The 24719-nt window shown below is 45.0% G+C and overlaps 1 protein-coding gene across 2 annotated transcripts in view; it reads left to right on the top strand.

Annotated features, from left to right (window-relative positions):
- Nucleotides 1-9114, top strand: part of IGSF9B (immunoglobulin superfamily member 9B) — a 50427-nt gene extending 41313 nt beyond the window's left edge. Inside the window, exons 19-20 of one of the 2 annotated variants that reach the window (XM_043579854.1) lie at nt 2480-2601; nt 5202-9114. In XM_043579854.1, coding sequence (XP_043435789.1) covers nt 2480-2601; nt 5202-5410 — 331 coding nt within the window. In that variant the 3' untranslated portion in view covers nt 5411-9114. Of the gene's footprint in view, nt 1-2479; nt 2602-5201 lie in introns of those variants that run through there. The other variant, XM_043579855.1, reaches the window with a different exon arrangement.
- The last annotated feature ends 15605 nt before the right edge of the window (nt 9115-24719 follow it).

The following is a 24719-nucleotide window of genomic DNA, read 5'->3' as shown; positions in this document are numbered from 1 at the left end:
ATGACTATAACAGCAGGGCACACTGATTTCTCAGGTGAGGTACGGAAGCACTGTTTTTCTTCTAGATAGATTCTGTACCTGTTTTCTTTAGGAAGAAGTTAGAAGAGCAGTTTAGCCTAATGTTGAGAATCTTGGCTCTATCACATAATAACTGGATTATCAGACAAGCTGCTTAACCCTCCACATTCAGTTTCTCCCTATGAAAAAAAATAGGATCAGTATAGAATATACATTTTAAGGTTGTTGCAAGGATTAAAGAGAACTATTGTAAAAAACATAGATCAGTACTTGACATGGTAAGTGGTAAATAAATGCTATATAAGGGAAATGATAAAAGTAATGATATGTTAATTTTCATATATCTCTGGATGTTTTACCTGGCTTGGAGAATCCCTAGGAATTTTCGGGGCACCCTGAACCAGTTTCTCTTATGCCCTAGGTCATAGGTCACCCTGGATTATGTCATTTAAACACTGCTCTCTGGGTCCACTTGCTTGTCATATGCCTCTTCAGACCATGCATCATTCACCTTGTGTGGTCTTTCTGAAAAGGCTGGCCAAGACCAGGGGAGAGGTAAACTGAATGGGCAGATTCATACCTTTGATTTTCCTTTTAGGCAGCTGAAGAAGTTCTAGTCAAGGATGAGAAGGGGGTGAGGACATTCTACCAGCAGTGCAAAGTCATGCTCCCTCATACCCTGGCCATCTCTACCCTTTGCCTGCCTTTCAGATTCCCTGGCAGCAGCACCTGCTATATAGGATCTCTGTGGGTAGAGTTTAAAAGAGGAGGGGATGGGGAATTGGTGGGTTGGGGCTTTGGGGATGGAAGACTGACTTCTATTGGTGAGTTGGACTTCTCTACGAGATGAGACCATGTGTTGCCTGTGTGTGCATGTAGGTGGGGCCCCCTAGCCCTGTGCTATCAGGGGGGAATCTACAAGTTGTTTCTGACCTGAAATTTGGAGGAGAGTCTTGATACTTTATTTACTAAAAGACTGTGGACTGATGATATCCATCAAAGAAGATGGAGGTTGCTTCATTGCCAGTTAATTCAGGAAACCCCAGAGACCAGAGTCTTATCAACAATTAGTCTGTAAGTTTTTTCTTCCTTCATCCCCACAAATGTGGCCAATACTGGGGAGATGGGGCTGCAGACCTCCCATCCTGCTGTCATTTGTTGTTCGATCTCAAATTGCTTGTTGCTCACCACTGGGGACTTCTTTTCCCCTCACAGGGTTGGCTGTCCTACTCCCTTTAATCAGAATTTACCCAAAACCAGTTGTGACGGAGATGGAAAAAGGAGATGTGGGGATTGAGGAAGAGTGTGATTCACCTCAGTCCACCATGGTCCTAGAATGTCCCTACTTCCCTGATGGTGTGCTAAAGCCAGCACCGGCGGGAAAGAAAGAGCGACTCCTCTCTCTCTCCCTTTATTCCTCAGGCTCCGAGTTTGGCTTACTTTGAGAAGAAATGACATTTATAACATACAAGTCTTCTAGATTTGCTTTTATGACTTTTGAAAAATTCTCTCCAGTATGCACAGATTGTCACAGACAGTCCATCCTCCCAGCTACCTTTGGTTCCCTTTCACATGGGCTGCACAGGCTCCAGTCAAATTGTGGACTTTGTTCTAACCTCGTAGTTGATCCATCAGGCAAATGACAGCATCCATTCTGCAGCTGGGGGAGAAGGAGAGACTGATATACATGGTGTCTCTCCGAGCCCTGGTTTCTCTACTGAATCTTAAAATGTAGACATTCACTAGACACTTGCTACTGATGGCAAGGAATTTGGACACTAACCATCATAATCTATTTTTACCTTTTATTTGCTTACATGGCTGATGGCATCTGAGCCTAGATTGCAGAAGGTCAGGGAGACACTCCTGCTGAAATGTTGGTAGATGGCAAGTATCTGTTACTTTTAGCTGCTGGGGCTCCACCTGCCTTTTATAGATGGAGAGGAAGAAGCCCAAAGAAGCTGGGTTTTATGTACCTCCATCTCACTTGATATTGGGTTTCTTATTTAGACCTGGCCTTCTCTTTTTGGAGGAGGACAATTAATTGGGGTGGGATTACTCACCTACTGCTTTAATCTGCCTTTTTTACTTTTCACTTAAAGGTCTTGCTTGTGAGGATTTCTGAGAGCTTTGGACACTGAAGCTGCTTTCTTCTCTGACCTTCCTCCTCCATGTTTGAGTGATATGGGCTGGGGCTCACTATTAAAGTTTCTCTCTCCCTCTCTTAGGTCTTCTGGTTTCCATCTGAGGTAGGCCTCCCACTGCTGGAGCTTTCTACTGGGTTTTCTCCCTTCCAGGAGCAATAAAGAGGCTGATGTCAAGGAAACATTGTGGATACCTGGGACTCCATAGAACTGTACTCTGTCCTCCTGTGGGTCGGCTATGTGGTTTTCTTCCAGCCCCTCTTCAAAAGCTTCCTTTTCTGGGAGCTGACCTGTGCCTCTCTAATTGTCCCTTCCAGAACACATCCACCTGCACCTGGGCATGCTGCTGCACCTGAGAGGCTGGAGGCTCTGAAATACCAACGGATAAAGAAGCCCAAAAAGTCATCCAAGGGCTCTTCGAAGTCAAAGAAACGATCCGGTAAACGGCGGATTCTCTCTTTCCAGTTCTCTCTGCCTTTATTATGGGATTGTTTGGCTCAGGATCCCAACCTTGGGTTTTCTCTAGAATTAAAAAAATTTTTTTTAATGTTTATTTTTGAGAGAGAGAGAAAGAGAGAATGACACAGAGTGCAAGCAGGGGAGGGGCAGAGGAGGGAGACACAGAATCCGAAGCAGGCTCCAGGCTCCAAGCTTTCAGCACAGAGCCCGATGTGGGGCTCAAACTCATGAACTATAGATCATGACCTAAATAGCATATTTTTTTTTTAGCATAAATACCATAAATAGCATATTTTCTTTTCTTTTTTGTAATATGCCTTTTGGAAATATCCCTATCTCCTTATATATTTCTTCTCTATTATTTCAGACCTTTTAGTTGGACATAGGAATTATGGGGTCCTACTCAGTGCTTAAGGGACATTGTGGCATGGGCCCAGCCTCTGCTGGATGACCAAACTTTTCTCAGTGAGATAAAATGAAATCTCCTTACCTCGTATAAAGGACATTTCCATTGAAATATGTCTGTTTATCCACCAGTGATAGATGGCTTCTAAGATTGTGCAAAAATAATTCAGCCCTTTTTTACACTTAGAAAACTCTTTAATATTTATCATGTACTTTTTACCAATAGTTTTAGGAATCTTATGATAGGCTGTCAAAAAAAGACAGCTGCACAGTTTCCTTGCAGATCTTTAATAACCACTGGAGAGTAACTTTCTTTGGAGACTGGGAAAGTGTCCTGCAGAGGCCCCTGGACTCTCTGGAAGACAGTGAGCACTTGTCTCTCAGTTAGCCTTTGGGTGGTGCTATTATCCTATTAGTTTATAGATGGGAGTCCTGAGGCAGAGAAGAGGAAGAAGCTTTTTTTTAGGGTTTGGGTGAGAAATTGAGCCCAAAGCTGAATGTTCAACCTATTTAAGCTCATTGCAGTTGAAGACACATGTACCCACCTACGTACATATCTATTTTTTTTTTTTTAACAAAAAGAGCCACATCAGTTTTTTTCCCTCTTGTTCTGTTACAGTGTCCTGTGCCCCATAATATGTTGATGGCTCCCAAATGTTTTTAGCCCCAGTCTCTTCCATAAGCACAAGTCTCATATTTCCAGTTGTCTGTTGAACATGTGCTTAGATGTTTTATAAGCCTTTGAAATGTCCAAAATAAAGTTTTTGATTATCCTTTCCAAATCTGCATCTCTTCACTTCTCCCCCAACCTCACAAATGGCACTGCTGCCTACCTCACTGCTCGGGCTCCTTCAGCCTTGCTTTTCTTGCTCTCACGTGTCCTGTGCAATCTACTTGGTAAGGTCTGCGGGCCCAACTTTTACAGTATATCCTAACTCCACCTTAACTGCTAAAACTAAATTCTGAGTTACTCTCATCCCCACCCTGATTATTCCAGTGACTGCCTCACTGGTTATCCTGCTCCATCCTCGCTCCTTCTATAATATATTCTACACCCAGAAACTGAAGTGATCTTTAGAAAATGTAATAGCATCCTCTTTCAGCCATGGCAGTGTGCACACACACATGCACACATGAACACATGAACACACACCTGATTAAAACCTTCCAGAAATTTCCTGCTGCAACCAGAGCAGATTTCAAACTGCTTACGATACTCTTCTCTGTCTTTCCTGTCTCTGTCCTCTGTTCATTCTGCTTCATCTGCAATAGCCTTCTGTCTTTGAAATGTGGCACATTGGCTCTTAACCCAGGGGTTTCACATTTGCCCTTCCTTCTGTTGGTAACACTTCTCCCTCGGAGCTTCAGAAGGCTCCATTTAAGACTCAGGCATGACTCCTTCCAAGAGTAGAAGTGTGCATCAGTCATTGGCTCTCACATGGCCCTGTTTTCAGCTTTCTTTGTGCTGCTATCAGTATCTGAAAATTTCATTTCTGTATTTTTTAAGTCTGTAATGTTTGTTTCTTCCTCCTCACCCCACATTTAAGTATAATCTTCTAGAAACCCAGCACTTTACTGCCCTTTCTGCAGAAGGCCCATGAGGCACAGGAGTGGCCCTAGAAGTCTTGGAAGCGCCAGGCCTGGTTCTATTGCAGGGATTGAAATCTTGGGCAAAGTCCACCATTTCTGGGGTGGGGGGGGCAGGGGAGGGGTGAAAAAATGAGTCCCAACCCATTCTTAGATACCTTGATCCCCAACACCTAGAATGATGCTTGGTACCTAAGTGGCACTAAAAAAGAAATACTGATATTACTGTAATAAAAATAAAAGTATTTCTAGTAACTACTAGATAACAGATTTAAACAAATATACTAAATATTAAATAAAAGATTAAAAAATGCCAATTGACTAGACCTATCCTACTATCCTACTTTCTCAGCTCAGTACAAGCAGGGAGCAAGTGTATGTGGTTGGTTACCCATATAACCAACATGGGGATCTCTGCTGTAGTGGCCTCCAGGCCCTGCTACACTCAGCGATTCTCGCTGTCATACTAGAAAGCCAGGATAGATGTCCCAGCAGATGAAAAAGGTGAGTGTGTGACGTGACAATCTTCCTTTTCACCCACTTTATTTTCTTCCCATTTGTTTGGTGCACCTGTTCCCTTCTCTCTAGACGGTTCTGCCTCCCAGGCTCAGCAGCTTCCAGACTCCCAGGTTCTGTGGCCCGATGAAGCCGTCTGCCTCCGAAAGAAGAAGAGACACTCTCGGCCTGACCCTTTTGCCCGCCTCTCAGACCTGTGCCACCGCCAGCTTCCAGAAGACCAGACGGCGATTCTCAACAGCGTGGATCATGATGACCCTGGCCATGCCACCCTGCTGTGACACAACACAACTCTAAGTGTTCCCTGAGTGGCAGTGCTGGGCTGAGGGGCAAGGGAGGATGAGGGTGTGTCAGCAGGCGGGCAGTTTCTGGGGCTGCTCTGACCTTTGTTCTGTTCATTCTGCCTCTGACCAGAGTGGAACCTCTGAATCCTGGCCATCCAGTCTCACTTTCGGGACAGAAGGCCAGGGGCAGACCTGTAGGTAGAGATCAGAAAGTGAACCAGGGACAGGGAGAGATCTGCCTCCTTCCCACCTCTCCCCTCTTCCCTGGCTTGATTTTTCTCACCTCTTCAAATATCTTTGGAAGTGAAGAAGGGGAAAGCAATGGCTTTTACTGCTCTCTGCTTGTGTTTCAGTTTCTCAAATCCTTGAAGAGGGCTGGACTTCCATCCCATCTTCCAAATCTACATATATATAGATATAGATACAAATGCATATGTATGTAGTTTGTGGGCTTCTCTATGTATATATATGTACATTGAAGCAAAGTGCTGTTTATTTCTGTGGTCAGTGAAGGAAGGAGGTAGAGGGCAGCAGACTGCTGGGGTTTGTGAGTAGGACTGGCTGAGAGCCAGCTGGGCATCTGATATCCGTCCTGGGTATTCTTCCTTCTGAAACAGGATTCATGGCTTCTCAGCTGAACTCTACCTTCTCCTGTCCAGAGCAGAAATGGGTCTTCCAATGCTTTCTAGCTGCCTGCTTTGGGGGTTCAGCAATGAGTTACCACAGAACTAAACACGAGCCTTTATTTCTTGGTTCCTGGGTGAAGAAAGGGTAGCCAGCAAAGGGCCAGACTGGCATCTTTCTTCCTTCCACAGTTTGTCCCATGCTGCGGAAGTAGAAGCTGCTTAGCAGTGGGGCCAAGAAGCAGGTCCTGATGCACAAACTTGAGCTGATTCGTCAGTCCCCTTTGGTCCAGCCAGGGCCAGAAGCCCTGTGGCCAAAGGACTTCCCGCTCTGGAGCCATCTGTTCTGAACACCAAGCTGCCGCAGCTCTATTTATATCCTGCCTCTGGCTCGGCACCCTCTGGAGCGCTGCTCCAAAGGCACTGATTGGATTCCTCCTTTCCTTTTGTGGGAGCTAATTCCCCAGATTGATTAATTGCCACTTGTGGGGAGCCCGCCTGCGTCTCCTTTCCATCTCTCCACATGCTGCCTGCAGACTCTTCTTTGCCCTGGGCCCTCCTGCATTCCGTGGACCCAAGCTCCAACAGGATGGGATCACATGAAGCTAGGGTGCCTCAGATTTCCAGATTCTGGGGGAACTCTGGATCCCCTCTCTTCCCTCAGTTTTATTTCTGTGGAACTGGCTGAGGCAAAGGGATGAAGGTAGAAGGGTGATAGGTAGGGGCCTGGGTTCTGGTTCTTTTTCTGCCAAAATCTTGTCCTAGTTCAAACTATTAGCACCCAGAAGCTTCTGTGCAGTCATCTTACAGTGACTAAAGATGCATCTCCAGTAAGATAATGGTGCTGCCCAAGAGCAGGACAGAAGGTCCTGAAGATGGATAGGGGTGCATCTGCTCTTTCCCTTCTTCTTATGCAGGAGCCTGTGTTCTGACTACCTGGGAATAAAGGTGGCTGTCAGGTTCCTTGAAGTATTTCCTTCTTGGTGCTGTTGTCTTGGTGGGTTTGGGGACATCTACCTCTCCCCAGTTACCTGCTTGGATGTTGGCCAGGTCAAAGCTCTAGAGGCTTCTGCTGGTCTCACTGCAGTTGCTACTGGTTTAGCCCACATGACCTCAGCAAGGGGGGCTCTGAGAGCTGGGGAGCTTCTCTCTGCTGGGAACTTCCATCTTAGGGAATGGATTCTTCTCTGCCACACAAGCCCTGGTGCTTCCTTTCTCTTGCCTAGAGAGTGGGGACCAACTCCACTTTTGGGGTCTGGCTACATGCCACATAACCATGGTTCCTTTCTAAGGGCAGTGAGTCATGGTGACAGAGGTGGGAGAGGGCAGTTTCTGGCCCTCATCTTGTTGACTGCCCCGCTGCTCTGGACTGGGCCTTGCACCCTTGGGGTGGAGCCTCGACCTTCTGGCCAATGCACTTCTCCTGGCATCCAAGACCACTTTACCACCAGGTGGCAGTTCCAGCAAAAAGAAAAGCAGAGGTCGGGTGACTGTCTGCTTTTCAGAGGCAGCACTACCTCTGCCACTGTGCCCGATAAGTGACTCACTGAGTACCTCTCCTAGGGCGTGCAGGGAATGGACATGGGTCTCATACCAAGTCAGTTTGAACCCTCTCTGGGCATGTTGTTTGCCAACCAGGGTGGATCCTGGATGAAATGTGAATGTGGGATGCCGGGGCTGAAGGACTTCAGGGTGAATTGGGCCAATCTTTCTGAGCCCTGCGCTTGGAATTCTAGGTCCTGAGCTTACAGAAGAGGAGAAGATGGGGTGGAAGGCTTTGCCATTTTAGGGTGTCCTACAAGACTGAGAGCCTATCTCTGGGCTGAGGTGCCTCAGACTACAGCTGTGCTTTCCCAAGCGAGCCATCTCCAGGGACCCCCAGTGAGCCATATCCAGGGCTAACAAAGGTGCTGACTCCTGTCTTCTCTTCTTCCTCTGGCAGTGCACCTTACCTCAGCGCATCAGACCAAATGGTTGGAGCTGTGCTTTTTTGCTGGCCACTGAGTGGCAACTATGCTGGGACATCCCTAAGGCTAGGGAAAGGACACATAGCCAACTTAACCTTTTGACAGCCTCACACTCATTTCTCCTCCTAAGAGGGCTTCCTTCTTGTGACAGTGTCCTTGAAGGCCAGCAGCCTCCCTGCAGCCCTGGGAGCGATTTCAGTCCTTCCTTTAAGGGCTGTGGTGGAAATTGGCAGAATACAGTCCCCTTTGTCCCTCTGATGGAGGGTAAAGATGTCACAGGCACATGCTTCCGGGCTGGGTGTGTGCGCATGCGTGTGAGGGCGTGGTTGTGGACATGTGCATGATGGGGGTATAGCCTTTTCTTGGGACCAAATGTCCTTTGTACTCTGCACTTGAACAATGGCGATGTGCACTTTTGAGCTTCCTAGGACTTACGTGCTCCACTCTGTGGGTGATCAAATGTCCTCCAGACTTCCTCTTTTATGGTCTGGTAGCTTTGCAGAAGAAGAAACTCAGATAAAAACCTATTCTTGTGTCTCAGACTTTTGCCTATCCACTCATTCCACACCTTGACTGGAAACTGATTGTTTCAGGGTTAGGTGATTCTCAGACCAGGGAAAGGATTAAATGATTCTCAGAGGAGCCTGAGGCTGAAAGCACTTAGGGGGATCTGAGACTACAATTGTTTGAGGGGGAATAAATGAGCAATAAGGAGAAGGTGAATCCTGTTTCTTGATTGCTGGCTGACCACACTGAGTGGGTTTCATGGCTTGTGTGGGGCCTTGTGTGTGTATCATTGTTTGTGGCCCAGCTCAGCACATGCTGGTGAGCCCTGCCGCCATATCTCCCTTGTGACTTTCCTTGAGAGATGGGGGGTATGAGAGGCCTTGGGAGTTTCCACTTTCTCTACAGGCAGTCTGCTTCATCCCACAGGGCTGGTGAGGTCTGTGCCCCATTTAGAAGAGGGGCCTATGTCCCATGATCATGCTCTAGGGGGCATCTCAAGCAGGGGTAGACTGGGGTGAGTAATTATTAATATTTTTCAGTGCTCTCTGTCTTTATTTTGATTTGGGATATAAAATATTTAGGATTAAACTGATTCCAGTTGTTTCCCTGTGTCCTTTTTATGCAGAAGACACTGGGTAGGGTTCAGATGTGGAATTTCCTGATGAGTTTGGTTTTTGTTTTAGCTCATTTGAGTTTTTGCTGAGTTGACAAAACAGTAGCTTCAAGGGAGAAACAGACTTCACCAAGTCAGGGTGACTTTGCCACTTCCCAGGATTAAAATCCAGGGCTGAGGTGTGCGTGGCTGGAGCTGTTTCTTCCAGTTTTGTTAGAAAAGCCTTCTGTGGGGTTGGGGTGGGCTGGGGGGTGGGGGGAGAATTGTACATAAAGTACATTTTATTACTACATAGAAACATAAGGAAAGAGAAGCTAATGGTTAATCTTGGGCTTGCTTTGCTTGCATGTAAAGGAGCTTTGGGCGCCATCACAGGGATTTCTGGGGAGCAGCAGGAAAGAGTCAAAGGGTAGAGATGGGTGGGAGTGAGGGGCAGCTCCCCTGAGTGCATCCCTACTTCTCCCCTGGGGAAGAGTGCACATTTTCACCAGCCATTCTAGGCCAGCTCTGCCTTCTTACCTTCTCCAAAATAAAAAGGAGGCAGGCTCCAGCAGGCTATAGGCATGGAGCCCCATGGGGCTATGCTTATTGCTTTAGGGAGAGGGTCTAGATCTAAACTGAATGAGGGAATTGATCAGGTGGGGTGTTTTCAGGAAGGGGATTTAGAGAGTTGGAGCATAGAAAGGAGGTCAAATTCTTTAGCCAAGTGTCTATAAGGCTGGAAGGGGAATAGAGAGCTAGGTTGATCATGGAGTAGAAGGTGGGGATCCTGGGATAGGACAGTAAGGCCAGAGCCAGGGGACATCAAATCTTACCTTTCTCTATGGAGCATGTGATAACTTAGTTACTCCTAAGGGTGCAGTATACAAGTCGGGGGTCATCCCAAGAAAAGAAAGAGGAGCAATTGCCTGGGATGGGGCAGGCTGGGGAGTGGTAGCTTTGAAGATCATTTGTGGGATAGGTGTGGAAGACTGTTATAGTCATTGAAAAAAGACTGTGGAGTAGGACCTTAGCGCATAGGCCCAGACTGGATCTTGGAAAAGATCTTCTTCATAGCTGGACTTCCTTACTTCTTCTAGAATTAGCCTATAACACTAAGTGCCCAAACCAAACATGGACATATTCTCTGTGATGTATTTCAACTTCATCTGTTTGTTTTCAGGGGTTCCTCAGGCCCAAAGCTGGGAGACTTGTCTTGAGATCCCCATCATGTTGCTAGCTCTGTGTCAGTAGAGAAAGAGGAAGACTCATTCTCATGAGCTTCATGTGTTTGTGTTCATAAGCAGCAGTGGCAGGTGGCCTTTTCCTTCTCTCCCATGATCTTAAATTGCTTATAAGACATTGTTGCTAGTGGTGGAGAGGAGGGATTAGGGTTGCTTTTGCATTTGTCATCTTTTCTTCTTGGGGCACAGAGACTGCCTTCAGACCATGAAGCCACCCAGTGGCTTCATACCTAGAGGTTTTGTCCTCCTCACTTTCTCCTCCTTTGACAAGGTGAGGCCACCAGTCTGATTGCCATAGAAGGATGAGAGAGTTTCACCCTGAAGTGAGACCAGCTATTCCTTTGTCCTCTTTGATGTCTTCCTCCTTTCAGATCAAGAGGCAGAATTAAAAATCTCTTCTTTAGAAGAAGTCAATAGGGACCAAAGCTCAGGTTGGACTTCAGCCCTCTTAGCACCTTGATGTTTGGTTAGGGAGGGGTATCCATTGCCATCCCTCCCTCAGACTAGTTGTGAAACTACACTGGTCCAATCCTTTATTTCTGGCTCCCCCCACCATCTGTACTTTCAAATAAGTCTTTCATGAACAAATATAACATCCCCACCAGATGTTCTGTGTTTGGGGGTGCTGAGAGGGTAGAAGTGTTTTCTAACCTCATTTTAAGCTGATCAAATACTTCCCAATAGATTAAGTCTGATCCAAAGACAGACCTAAACCCAAGGGTTTCTGGGTAGGATAAGGAAAAAATAAGCATTAGTGCACATATCATTAGTGCACCACACCTTATAGAAGGAAGAGTCAGAGTATCTTGATTAATAAATACTTGGGTCGGACCACAGCCAGCAGTTGAAATCATGTAGGTATTCCCTTCTGTGGTGGGTATGTAATAGCAGTTAGGGCTCCTGTATAGGGCTGATAGAATAATTGCCAGTTTTGGAGCACTGGCTGGGAGAGCTAGATTGGGGAGTTAGAGTGGTACAAATTCTCAGTTCCTATCCCTGGTCCCTTGGCTGTTTGCCTTTCCACTAGATGGGGACGTGAATGGCTGTCTGGGCCTAATGTTCTTTTTGGTCTTGAAGAAGTGTGCTCTGCCATTCCCACCTCTTCCTGGATTTCCTGGATTCATTTTAGGAACTAGGGCAAGCTTTCCACCTCCATCCCATATACATACCAGTTAGGTCTTTCCTTCCCCACTTCTTTATGGCTCCAGGGATCCTGACCTTGTGCATGGTTTATGATGGGGAGGTGGTTGGGTAGGGAAGGGAATCTGGGAGGGGAGACAGTTTGGGCTGGGAGGCGTGGTTACATTTTCAGCCTTAGAAATACTGAAAGCATGCTTTTGGGCGATGTGTGAGGTTTTCACGTAGTAGATGAAAGGGGCAAATGTTGACCCTCCTCAGGGGTGATGAGGGCTTAGGGGCTTTTTGCTTCCTTTGGTCCTAGGACACCTATAAAAATTCATTTCTGATGGAGGGGAGTAAACCCCCTCATGGTTATCTACAATCCTTCGAAGGCAATTGTCAATCATTCTATCAATGAATATTTATATTGCCTACTATGAACAATGAGAGGTCTGTCATGAGTAGACAGTGTCCTGGCTGGGTCAGAGAAATGGGGCTGTCTCACCTGTCCCTCTGCAGTTGCCAGACCATCCCCTTGGTCGCCAGCCCCAACCAGCTATCTAGTCTGTGTTCCTTTCCTGGGCTCAGGAAGTAAGTGTATGTGTGGGTGTGAGAGTGTGTGTGCAGTATGTGTGTGGGTGTGAATGGGTGTGGTGTGTTTTGGTGGTGTGTGGGTGTGTGGTGTGTGTTTGTGATGCAATATGGATGTTTTTGTTAGGTGTGTTTGTGGTGTGTGTGTGTGTGTGTGTGTGTGTGTGTGTGGTATGGTATGTGGTGTGTGTGGTGTGGGATGTGTTGGTGGTTTGGGGTACATGTGTGTGGTGTGTGGTATGTGTGTGTGTATGTATAGGTTTGTAAGGACACACTAATTTGCCTGAGTAGTATCAGGCCTAGATGACCCTCTTTTTGGTTGACTCTTTGATAGGCAACTTCTGTTTAGGTAGGAGGGCGAAATTAGTAATATACCATCTTTAGTGTATTTTTTATGGAGATTGTATATAAAATTATATAAGTACATAAAATTTGTTCTATTTTAAGGAGAGGGAAACTTATGTAAGGGGAGGGTGGGTACAAGGATCAGATGTAATAGTTGAGTGTGGGAGGCTTCAGGCAAGTGGGGCATCTGGGGAGTGGGAAGTGGTAGGACAGGAGACTCAAGCTGGGCAGGAGGAGTGGGGCTCATGCCCTCGGCACACATATATAAATATACAGAAAACCTATATAAAGTCTATCTAGCTAGCTTATCTATATATCTATATATCTATATGAAGTCATAGTTTGCTTTATTTTTGTACCTGTGCTTAGAGATGTTTTGAGCAGGACCGCCTTCCCCAGGTGGTCTGGAATACTAGCTCATGCCTTGATGCCCCCACCTTCCCTATCCTTCCTCTATGCTTCTTTTCCTTTGAAACACTGTTCAGAGTAGCTTGGGTCTTTCTGATGGAAATGTGTGTATATGAAAATTTTTTAAAATAACAAAACAAATAATCCACTTGCAGAAAGGACAAGTGAACTGAAGGTTGTCAGGAAGCTGTTGGATCTGATAGCCCCAAAGAATCAGGACCCAGTGTCTCTTGTCACTGGTAAAGGACACTGAGGCTTGAACGCTTTGGCACAGGTGCTTAATGCAGTGAAGATGGGGAGCTGAAGACTGTGAATCTCTCCTCTTACTGCTGGGGTTGGTACTCAGTTCCTCTGAAGGAATCTGGCTCAGCAGCCTTAGAAAAGAGAAGGTTGTGATTACCTGCAGGCTTACAGCAGTACTTGTTCTGGTTGTAGCACCTTGATTCAAGCACTCCTGGAAGATGTGGCAGTGAGAGGGAGGCATCTTGAGAGAGCTTTGCCAGACTGACTGTATGGGCTCAGTCGTAGAGAACAATACCCTGGTCATTCTTGCTGCAGATTCTTGGAACTAGTGTGAATGTGATATCTAGTATAAATACATCATATATGCTTTTTCAGTTATTATTTTAATTGGAAAATAAGGTGTCATTGAAAATGGAATGGTCCAATCCTGTGACACTGAGGGGAGGATAAGGTGTGAGAGAAGAACTCTGGGCATGATGGGGAGGATGGGGCTGGGTGGAACCTCCTCCACCTGGCCTGGGACTTACAGAGCTGAACAGTATATTAGAAGAATTTCACTCACAATTGGAGATTTTGGAGAGTGGGAGCTCACTTGCATTGGAGCAGGACACTTTGTGTGGCCTGAAGTATACCTCTTTGAGAATTGAAGACCTCACATATGCTGCAAGGGCTCTGCACCTTGCAGCCTCAACAATTGTCTCTTGGGTGCTAGCTTTTTCTTCTGACTTGCCAAGAGCTCAGAGTTATGTGTTTGAAGCTGGTAAAGGGCCAGATGGTACAGGCAGCCAGGAGAGACTGTGGCTGAAATCTCCCTGCTCTCATCCTGCTCATCAACTAAAAAAAGGCAATACTAACCCCTCCTCCCCAACCAAAGTGTCGTGTTATCTAAGAGCTTTTGTCATTAGAGGGACTCAGATGCCTCAGCCTCTGGAATGGCTCTCTTACATTTTTGGGGTATTGTGGGAAGAGTAGGTTGGGATGGAGTTTGAGTCTGACTCCTGGCCCTATAATGTGGACCTTATAGGGCTCTGCCATTCACTCAGGCACTGTCATAGAGTCCCTGAGATTACTTGTTCAAAACACTTCTCATGTTCCAAGGACACTGAAGGAAAATGGGCTCTGTCTGCGGTAATGGAAGTGCTCCAATACCGAGTCCAATTGGTAATGTGTCCACCCTTAACTAACTTTTTCTGCAGTCTTCCAGGGAGGCCAAGGATACAGCTGGATGTTTCTTAGTAAGATTTTTCAGGGAGGTTGAGCAAGAGACAAAGCAGCACATTCTCTGTCCTTTCCCACTCACACCCTCCACCTTCTAACCTACCCAAGCCTTCACACAGAGTGCTTTCCACTGTTGGCATTGTTGGTTTTTTCTTTCTTTCTTTTTTTCTTTTTATTTATTTATTTATTTATTTTTTGGCTCTTAAATCAGTCATCCTTTCTTTCTACATAGATCCTGTCCCATTTCTGGTACTCATGCAACCAGCAGAATATGTCACTTTAACATCCCAGGCCCTTCAGAGGGTTAGTACCATCACTAGATCTGCAGTTACTCTAAAACTCTACTTCTTCTCACATTATACTCAAGTCTTGATCCTTAGAATCCTCAGCAGCATCAAAGTACACAAGGTCAAAAGTCACCTGCACATTTCCATTTCATTCTTTAACCTCCAGTTGGACTCTTCATTTATGGAAGGAAAAATGACGACAAGGGACATAGACCCTACCTTGAAATTTTAGAGCTTAGGAGAGGATGTAATGCTTACCTCTACCTTTTCCACAATTCTGGCCATAAGCCCTCAGAAAGATGGTGAAAAGGTAGGTAGACCTTATAGGGGGAAAGGATAGATAGCCCAGTGTAGATCTCCAATTTCTCTGAAGAACGAGCCTTTCACAAAGGCACATGGAGCAAAATGGGTTGAGATCTGATTATATATGGAATAAAAATTTCCTGTCTTTGAACCTCTCAGTTCATGGGACAAGTTGGTGGGATGGGTGCTCTGATTAAGCCTGTGAAGCTCATAGCCCCTGCTGGGAACTTGAGCTGTTCCATATGCTTGTGCCATGATCCTTGGTTCCCATATGGTGGAAGGGATATTGAATTTTGGCTTTTCCCTTTTGGTAGCTGGTGGCGGAACCTGTGGAGTTGTTTTTCTTCTGCTACCTCTGCTACATGGAACAAGAGCTTGGAGTAGACCAAGTCATTGAGAATTGCTCACCCACAGATTGGGGTGGGTCATATCCTTTCCCCCTTTATTATCAACCAGTAGCTTGGGGAAGAGGAATTTGTCTGTTGCTCTTTGGCTTTTTGTTAGGCCCTTCTTCTCCTCTTTGCTGTAGGTGACCATGCTGCTCCACTTTGTACAATATGAAAAGTGGGAGGTGGGGGAACAGGAGAACTACACAGTGCTCTTCCTGTCCATAAGGTAAGGGATTATCCACAATGCCAGACTGTGGGGGTCTCTGCTGTTGTTTAGTAAACCACAGTGCAGTGTCCAGGCACTGGAAGGGGACACTTCATAGAATGATCTTGATTGCTGGAACTTTAGATGAAATCATTGGTTTAGGGAAGAATAGCAGTTCAAAGCTCCATTTACCAAGTCGTATGCATCAATCGCAAAAGGTCTTAATGTCTCATTCATATTTAATTTCCACACTACCATCTGTGGGGCCAGAGACTGAGGGCATGGATGGCATGTGCTTTCCCCAGTTGCTCCTTTTCCACAGCCATTGACTTGAAGGAACCATCCTGCTTCCTGTCAGGGATGCTTGGTTCCCTTCACCTTCAACTTTTTCTCTTCCACCAGGAGAGATTCTGTCATCCTGGATATACTTCTTCCATCGCACACCTGGAGGCCATTTTGTATGAGTTTCTTTTCCCTGTTTCACCCAGTGGTCTGTGGACACACAGAGGGTGGGGTGGCTAGGCAGTGGGAGGGGGAGGGGTCCCAGTGCAGCCCCCCCAAGACCTCTTAGAAACTCCATACCTCCAGAAGCCCAGTAGCCTCTTGTATAGTTATTTTCTGATGAATCTGGATGTGACTATCAGTTTCGTCATGGGAGTTCTTGCTCTCATTTCAAACTCTTTTTTTTCCTTCTTCAGCTTTCTTTGGGAGTTACTCCCCACCCATGCCAGGTCTTCTTGTGAAGACCATTCAAACCTCGTTTCCATTTCTTGAATGTCAAGTATTACAACATAACTGCGCTAGGGTGCTTTATGGTGCTGTTCTTGAAGAGGCCAGCTGGACTGAACCTCCTTCGTCCCACTGGTTCCTTAAATCTTGCTGTATTTTGTCTTCTATTTTATTTTTTTTCCCTAGGGGTTTGGGGTGGGAGACATGGGGGTAGCTTTTGTGTTCTCTCCCTCTCTTTTCTTTATGTATGGACTGGTTAAAGTCAGTTATCATGGGCAGCTGACTTCATGGTATTGGTTGGCTGACTTTGGTTAATTATTAAAGACAAACCAACAAATTGTATAGCTGCACACAGAACACCTTTAAGTGTGAAATTGAATGGCAACTAGAGGCTTACTTTTTGAACTTCAGGTATGTAACTCAAAAGTAAATAAAAACACTATTTTTTCAGTAAGCTTTTTTTTTTTCTTCTAAGAGACAACTTAGAAATCAGACTATAAGAACATTAAATCGGTGCTGTACCAAAGCCTTATATGAACATATTTACACTCTGTATATCCTGTCTCTGGTGAACTTCCTGCTCTCTCACCCTCTTCTCAAAAGCCTGGGAATGCCAGCGTGTGCCAAGCCTGGGGCTGGGTCTTGGGGACCTGTGAGCCAAGGGGACACCTTGGAGCAGAGGATAATGATGAAGATGGGACACCGTTCTGCTTCCTGAGTAGACTGTGAGGGGAAACCAGGCATTTGTGTGTGTGTGTGTGTGTGTGTGTGTGTGTGTGTGCGCATGTGTGTTTGTGTGTGTGGGAGTGCTTATGGGTGCACAATGCCAAAGTGAATGCACTAACTGGGGGTCTGAAAGGGAGACCCAGGTTGGCTCTGGGAGTGGGCTGGTTGTAATGAATGAAAGGGGGAGTGTGTCCTCTCCCTTATTTCCTGTCTCCTTCCCTTTCCTCTCTGTCAGGGAATGGAGGTGTATGGAAACAGCTACACTCTTAACCAGGTGCTTTTCCCTCAAAATCTCCAGACACTAAGCATCTATAAAAAGCCCATCCCAGGGGCAGGTACCTCTAACTACAAAATCACAGACTGCCAAGATGGGGAGGAGCTTTTCTTCTCTCTAGCTCTTGTTTGCTTTCTTGGGGAAGGGGGCTCCTCCTTGTCCTCCATTCCTAGACCTGGGCCTGTTCTAGCTGCCACCCTCCAGGTGGGCTCCGATTGGCTGTCCTACTCCTTCTTCCCAATCCACAAGGAAGACCTGCTTGAGAGGACCCCTAAGCCACGCCCACTCTGTGGCCCTAAGCAATAATGCCCACCCTGGCTACCAAGGACCCTTTGGCCTTAGACTCTTGCCAGTTAAAAAACCGAGTGACACCCCAAACTCGATTAGGGAGAAGGTCTGCAGCCTGTGTTGGCTCAGGCTGCCATGCCAGGCTCCACTCGCTGGTATTTTCAGGCTTGCTGGATACTAAACCAACTCATCGCCAGTAACACTGCATGTTCATATAGTGAGTTAAAATCGAAACAAGCAAACACGTACATAAGCAAACAAACAAAAAGAGGAAAAAGTGCACATCGAACGACAAGATGTGTAGCCAGTGAAGGTATCCTGGGAGTGTTGCAAGTTAAAGTAATTAAAAGAAGTTTAGTATTTAATTGCTCCTCATGTAACATTACTCTGCTTCAGAAATGTTTTGTATTTTGATATAAATAAACATTTGCTAAAAAAGTTTATTTTCTAATTTTTATTTATACTTAGGAAGTATTTTCTTATCTTTTCTAATCTCACCTCTGGCTTTAGATCTCCCTAATTAATCCTAAATTTTTAAACTCATGGCTCAACCTGATTTTAGAAGGATTTGAGGCTTGGAGATTAAGGACCGACTTCATTCATTGAGCAAATATGTACTGAGGGTATATTACATGTGAGTCTCTGTTCCATTCAATAGGAATCTGTCAGTGAGCAAAATAGATAAGGTTTCTATTCTTCTAGGGCTTTTATTCTAGTGGTGGGGAGACTGAGAATAAGCAATTATTGCAATAAGAATATTACATAGAATAGGGGCATCTGGGTGGCTCAGTCAGTTCAGCGTGTGTCTTCAGCTCAGATCATAATATCACAGTTTGTGAGTTCAAGCCCCACGTCAGGCTCTGTGCTGACAGCTCAGAGCCTGGAGCCTGCTTCAGATTCTGTGTCTCCCTCTCTCTCTGCCCCTCTCCTGCTCACACTCTGCCTGTCTCTCTCAAAAATAAATAAACATCAAAAAAATTAAAAACATACTAAAGAATATTGTGTAGAATATAATAAGGTGATAAGTGGTTTGGAAAAAAAAAGGGCAGGATAAGGGGCAGGTGGAGTGCAGAGGGAGGCTGTTGGTTGCAGTTAAAATAGATCATCCTGAGAGGCCTTCCTGGAAAGATAACATTTGAGCAAAAACTAAAAGGGGTAGCTAGCTCAGGGTCTAATAACCTATAAAGTTCTTTAATTTGGTAGATTTTGTTTTTACAATGCCCAAGAGCTGTATAAACTAGGAGAAAATATGTGACTTTTCAGTTATGTGAAGATCATTTTTTTGTTCGTTTCATTCCATCTTTGTCTAACTGAGCCCTCTCTCTGATGGAGGCTGGCCCTGGGCAAAATGTCACATAGAGGAGTCGATGGTGCCATGACTCCTCTGTACCGGAATTATGTCTTTCCTTTCATTTGAAAGGATTAGCAGGCTTCCACATCTCATTTCATCATCCCTAGGGGTGATTTGGTGGATTTGACTGCCTAAATCAGCATGCTTTCCCTGCATTGACCCACCATCTTTCCTGTTTCTTGGTATCCTTCCGTGTATTCTATCTCTGCAGTACTCTCTGGTTATCTATCAACTCTTAGCATCTATAACTCTTAGGATGCTTATTTTTAATTTCACTGGGTCTTTAGGTTGGAGGCAATACCATGATATCCCTATTTATGCTCAGAGTCCTAAGTGAAGAAAACAACCCACCACCCAAGCAAAAACAAAAACAGGGCCATCTACAAATTTAAACACATTTGCCATGGTGTAAAAGTCTCCATATAAGATTCCCTGGGCGTCATGGGACGGGACTGTGATGCTAGAGAATCTAGTATCTATGTAACTTGCTTTGGCCTCAGTTACTGGTCACAGTTTTGCATTCCTACCTAGTTTCCATTTGGTTTCCTCTGCCCTCCCTTTTTCTTAGCAGGCCATCATGAAAATCTTTTTGATACTTCTTACAGACTCTGGTCTTAATTTTCAAAAGCAATAGATGAGGGGCACCTTGGTGGCTTAGTCGGTTAAGTGTCTGACTTTGGCTCAGATCATGATCTCACGGTTTGTGAGTTCGAGCCCCATATTGGGCTCTCTGTGCCGCTCCCCTCTCCCCTCCCAAAATAAATAAAGATAAAGAAACTTAAAAAAAAAGCAATAGATGGTCACTTTGCAGCCTCTTATTTACATGAGTGTGGCAACATTGCCCAAACCCACCCTGGCAAAGGCCAGTTGCTCAATTTCTCCAGGTTAGTCTATAAATCACAACAGTCCCCTTAATCCTCTCCTAGCCCTGTGAATGTGACAGGAGGAGCTTGCAGGCTGAAACAAACATTTCTGTTACATTTGTCGGCTCTGTGGCAAAGCTCAGTTTAAAAAAGAATTAAGTAGTGAGGAAAAAATAAATAGCTTAGGTCAGGAGGCCCTTCTTTGTGTTATATTCTGTTATTTTAGGGACTTCAATATGTTTTTAAAATTGGCCCTAACTTCATGTTGACCCAGTGCTCCATGCTTTAAACAAGTCTTTCACATTTGGTGCTCATGGTAACTTTATGGCTTAAGTAAAATAGGTGTTTCTCTCTATCTTTCAGAGACAGGAATGAGAGGGTGAGGACTAACAAATGAGCCAACCAATCAATGTCCCTTTTTTTCTCTTCCCCTTCCCCTCCATCCCTCCTTCCACCTCCCGAACCCTGCCACTTCCTCCCCTATTCCCTCATTTCCTCCCACCCTTCCATACCATTCCTCATTCCACAAAGGCTTTAAGGCAGCAAGATATTGCTTAGAAAATAAGAGGCCTCAGACATTAGTCCTTGTCCCATACTTTTTCCCTTAAGCTCCTTTCAGATGGACATGACCCAGTCCCCGGATACCTGTATTCTCCCTGTGAGGTTATATAGACCCAAGTCTGGCAGATGAGACTCTGGAACCCTACTGAGCAAAACCAATACATTTGTTAGTGGAGATTCAGCTAAATTACAGTGACAAAGAAAGGTGGGGAAAGACCATGTGGTAAGCAAACTATAAGCTTCATAAACCTGAAGAAACTACTGATTTCTTGGGTCAAGACCCTTTGTGTTTAAGTTTTAGGAAGAAACCAGGCTGTTCCTGGGTGGTAAAGGAACCTCTGTCCTCATACTGACAGCATGGTGCATGGTAAGCCCAAGTTAGACTTGTTTTTTTTATTAAAAAATTTTAATTTTATTTTAAATTATTAATTTATTAATAATAATTATTATAATAATAATATTATTATTATATCAGCACAGAGCCTGATGCAGGGCTTGAACTCACAGACCGTGAGATCATGACCTGAGCTGAAGTTGGATGCTTAGCTGACTGAGCCACCCAGGCGCCACCCAAGTTAGACTTGTAAACTTGTGGAAGTTTCCTTTTGTATCCCCAGCGTTCTCTTTTTGGGTCCTTTCCTTGATTTCCATTGAATCCTTTACCTCTACAGACAGGGGCCCTGCACCCTTCTATCTGTGAACATGGTGTTAAGGAAGGATCTCAGGATGCTTTAGTTTCTTCATCGGTCAAGGCAGGTGGGCAAGGTCTTTCCCTAGGACCCTGAAATCTCAGATTGTAGCTCACTCTGCTCTTGAGAAACTTTTTCCTTTATGTCCTCAGTCCCAGTCTATAAACTGTCCACATTTACAATGGTTTACTCCCCATCCCTCATGGTCCCCCTGCCCCTTGGAAGAAATCCTGTCTTGGTTCTGCCATTGAGTATCTGATGAATTTGGGAAAATCAGTTGACTTTGCTGAAGGAGCTACTCTTGTCAACCTCCCTCCTTCAAGAAACACTGGGTGTGACGTGTGCATTCTCTGTGTTGGCGCTTAGTCTCAAACACACTGGTCATTCTCTCCTGGGGAACTCCCTTAGCAACACCAGATTGAGCCACAAGGTTCTGCAGCTCATCCAGATGGCATTCCAAGGTGAGAGGACATTCTCTCCTTGCTGGCAATCCCAATCTCTATGACAGGTTATTTTAGAGCCCTTATTTCATTTGGCTTTAATTGGAAAGCACACCCTTTCTGCCCACATAGGGAGGAGATAGATAAGCTCTTAGAATCTACAGATGCTCTCCATTAGGCAGTCACTCTGGGCTTGAGTCTTCCCCTTCTCCCCCCTCTCCATGCCTGTATCTCACCAGTGCAGAGGCATGGTTCGGGGGTTGGGGTGCTGCCACTTCCTTTTCGTAGGTTGTGGTGAAGTAACTGATCCTCTTGATGACTGCAACTACCTTGAGAAGGAAAGGTACTTTGCTCCCCTTTATCCTCAGTTTGGGGTCTTAGTTGCCCATTTGAAGACAGCAGGAGTATTGTCTGTTAAGTGCCCCTTAACACTCTGTTACACTAGCTCATTGTGTGTTTGCCTTTCTTATGTGTAAGCTCCTTGGGGATTGGGTCCTATCTGACCTGTTTACTGCTGGAGTCCGAGCGCCTGTCACAAAAGAGAGATTCAGTAAATACTTATTGAAAGAATTAATGGCTGGTCAGAAAATGCCTATTTTGTTTGGCAGCATTGAATTTTCTGGTCATAGGTAACCTTGGTAAGAGTAGCTTCAGTGTCCTGATGGGAGCAGAAACCAGACTGGACAGTTGAGGCATGGGGGATAAGCATGAGAGACAAGTCTATGAGCCATACTTTCAAGAAGCCTAGTGTTTCAAAAAATAGAAAATCTGAGGTATAGTAAGGCCAACAGATCAGCAGACAATTGTCACTGAAAAGATAGTCTGTTCGTTATCATGCTATTAGGGGCCCCACAGGGATGCACCAGAGTTGGTCAGGAGGCAGAAGGAGAGGGGAGTTGAGGCAAGAATCTTTACTGTAGTTTCCACAGGAAGGAATGAGCAAAACAGGGGAATCAGGTTTAGGGTTGGCTAGTTTGAATAATTTCAGCAGGCTCCAGGGCACAGGGACTGTTCCTAATTGTCTGGTCCCTGGCCCTGGGGTCATTAGGGCAGGGGGATAATGGCTTAGAGTGTGAGAGCCCGATAAAGGAGCTGGTTGAGGTGTACACACTGGATTGGTTGGTTTGTATTTGAAAACTGCACTTGTGGGTAAATTATCTATTATCTCTAGGTATTGGCTAGCTCTGGAAGGAGTAGTCCTTTCAGGCTTGACAAGGCCCCCAATGTCAATGCATCAGAGTACAGGAAACAAAGACAGAGTTACTACACCTCATAGCAAAGGGTAACAGCAAAATGGGATGGTAGTGAGGGCATGATGTCACAAGGGAAAGTTTCATTTTTAAGTCAGGGGATGTCAAAGTGTGTTTTATGCTGCTGGAATGAGCCAGTGGAGGAGAGACTCATGATACCAGAGAGAATGGTGGTAACAAAAGTAACATGATTCTTGATTAAATAACAGTAAAAGGGGATCCAGACTACACATGAATGAACAGGCCTTTTGAGAAAAGGTGGGATATGTTATCCCTTGGGATGGGAAGGAAGAAGATGCCAGGATGTGATAGGAATGGAAGAGAAAGCTCTCATTTGATGACTTGTGTTTTCTTATGAAGTGAAAAAACCAGGTTATCAGATGAAATATCAGAGGGGTTGTGGTGGTGGTGGAAAAAATGTGAAGAATAAGTTAACTTCCTTGAAAAATGCCAAGAATTTCTGGGCTATTTTGTGTATGAATTTGAGGTTCATGACAATATATTGTGTTTTATCCAGACTTGTGGATTTTCTAGGAAAGAATGATATGGAGGGAGAGGGACAATATAGTTGAGGGAGATTATAAGATAATAGTTATAATAAATCATAGAATCCAAGGTCAATAAGTAAATAAGATAGAACAGGATTGATAAATATTAAGTGATGGGTCCAATGGTTTGGAGTCTTGATTGCTACTTGTTTTTTGGGGGGGAGGGCAGTGTTGAGCCACAGTGCTTGAAGAATAGGAGCTTGTGGTCTGGTCTTGGTAAGACTGTATTCATAATTTAAAGGAGGAATAATTCTGGTGCTGATCAGGTCTATGGTGTCACTGTAGATGGATGGCTCAGGTAGAGTGAGAGAAAATTCACTAAAGGTGAGGAGCTCAAAGGGACAAGAAGTCAGGGTAATAGATGGCTCACCTGGACAAGTCATCACTGAGAATGATGGTGGAAGTTGGGAGGAGAGGAAAACTGGGGCAGGTACTGAAAGTTTCAGTGAATGGAAGGGTCTTCAGGATGAGAGATGTGAGCAACAACAAGAGGGAAGTAGTGGTAGATTTGCAAGGCACACATCTCAAATGATTAGGTTTAAAGGAGAGAAATGGTCTGGAACCAATAGATAGAGTCTCTGCTTTGCCACAAATTACATTCTGGGGTAGGGAGTCAGCCAATCAGCCAATCACTTAATCCATCAACGTTGAATTGTAGTGGGCATTATGCAAAGAGAATGACTCATTGGCTGCTTTAGACTGGGTGGTTAGGGAAGACCTCTCCAAAGTAACAATTGAGTCTTGTCTCATTGGTGATAAGAAGGGACCAGCCAGAAAAGAGCATTGTGGGTAGAAGATGCAGTTCATGCAAAGACCCTAAGGCGGGAATGAGTTTGGTATATCTGTGGAACAAAGAGAAATGAGATGTGAGTGTGCAGGAAAGAGTGGCAGAGAGGCAGAAGATAAGGCTGGAGAGATATTCCATGGCTTTGCAAACCCGAATAAAGAATTAGATTTTGTCTTTTGGTGATGGAAACTCATTGGAGAGTTTTAGGCTGGGAAAAGGCATGATCTGATTTGTGCCTTAAAAAGATCCCTCCACTGCTGGTGGAGAGTGGGTTGTAGAAGGGCAAGGGCAGAAGCAGGGAAAAGTCCACGCATGTAGTCCAAAGTTGAGAAGACGGTGTTTTAGATTATGGCAGTCATAGTACAGATGGAAAGAAATAAGGCCAATTTGGGATATGTTTGTAGGGTGGGCTGACAGGCTTGTTGAAAGATCTAATGTGGAAGGTGAGGGAAATAGAAGAGTTGAGGATGACTCCTCTTTTTTTTTTTTTTTTTTTTACCTGAGTGAGAATGAGAAGACAGAGGAAGAGGAGATATGAAGAGGAGGGAAATCAAGAGTGTGTAATATCTCATGATTATTAAACATTCAACTGGACATGTCAGTAAGCAACTGGATATATGAGTCTGGAATTCCAGAGGGAGACAAGGACCAGAGATCTGGATTGGGCGATCATTCTCAGACAGATGGTGTTTAAATCCTAGGAAGTAGGGTGATAGAAGAGGTATGTAAGAGATGTACTAAAAGCCACTGAGTGAAGAA

The sequence above is a fragment of the Prionailurus bengalensis genome, chromosome D1 (assembly GCF_016509475.1).
Source record: "Prionailurus bengalensis isolate Pbe53 chromosome D1, Fcat_Pben_1.1_paternal_pri, whole genome shotgun sequence".
NCBI lineage: Eukaryota > Metazoa > Chordata > Mammalia > Carnivora > Felidae > Prionailurus > Prionailurus bengalensis.
Note: the sequence above shows the minus strand (reverse complement) of the source record. Positions and strands in the feature narration are given on the sequence as shown.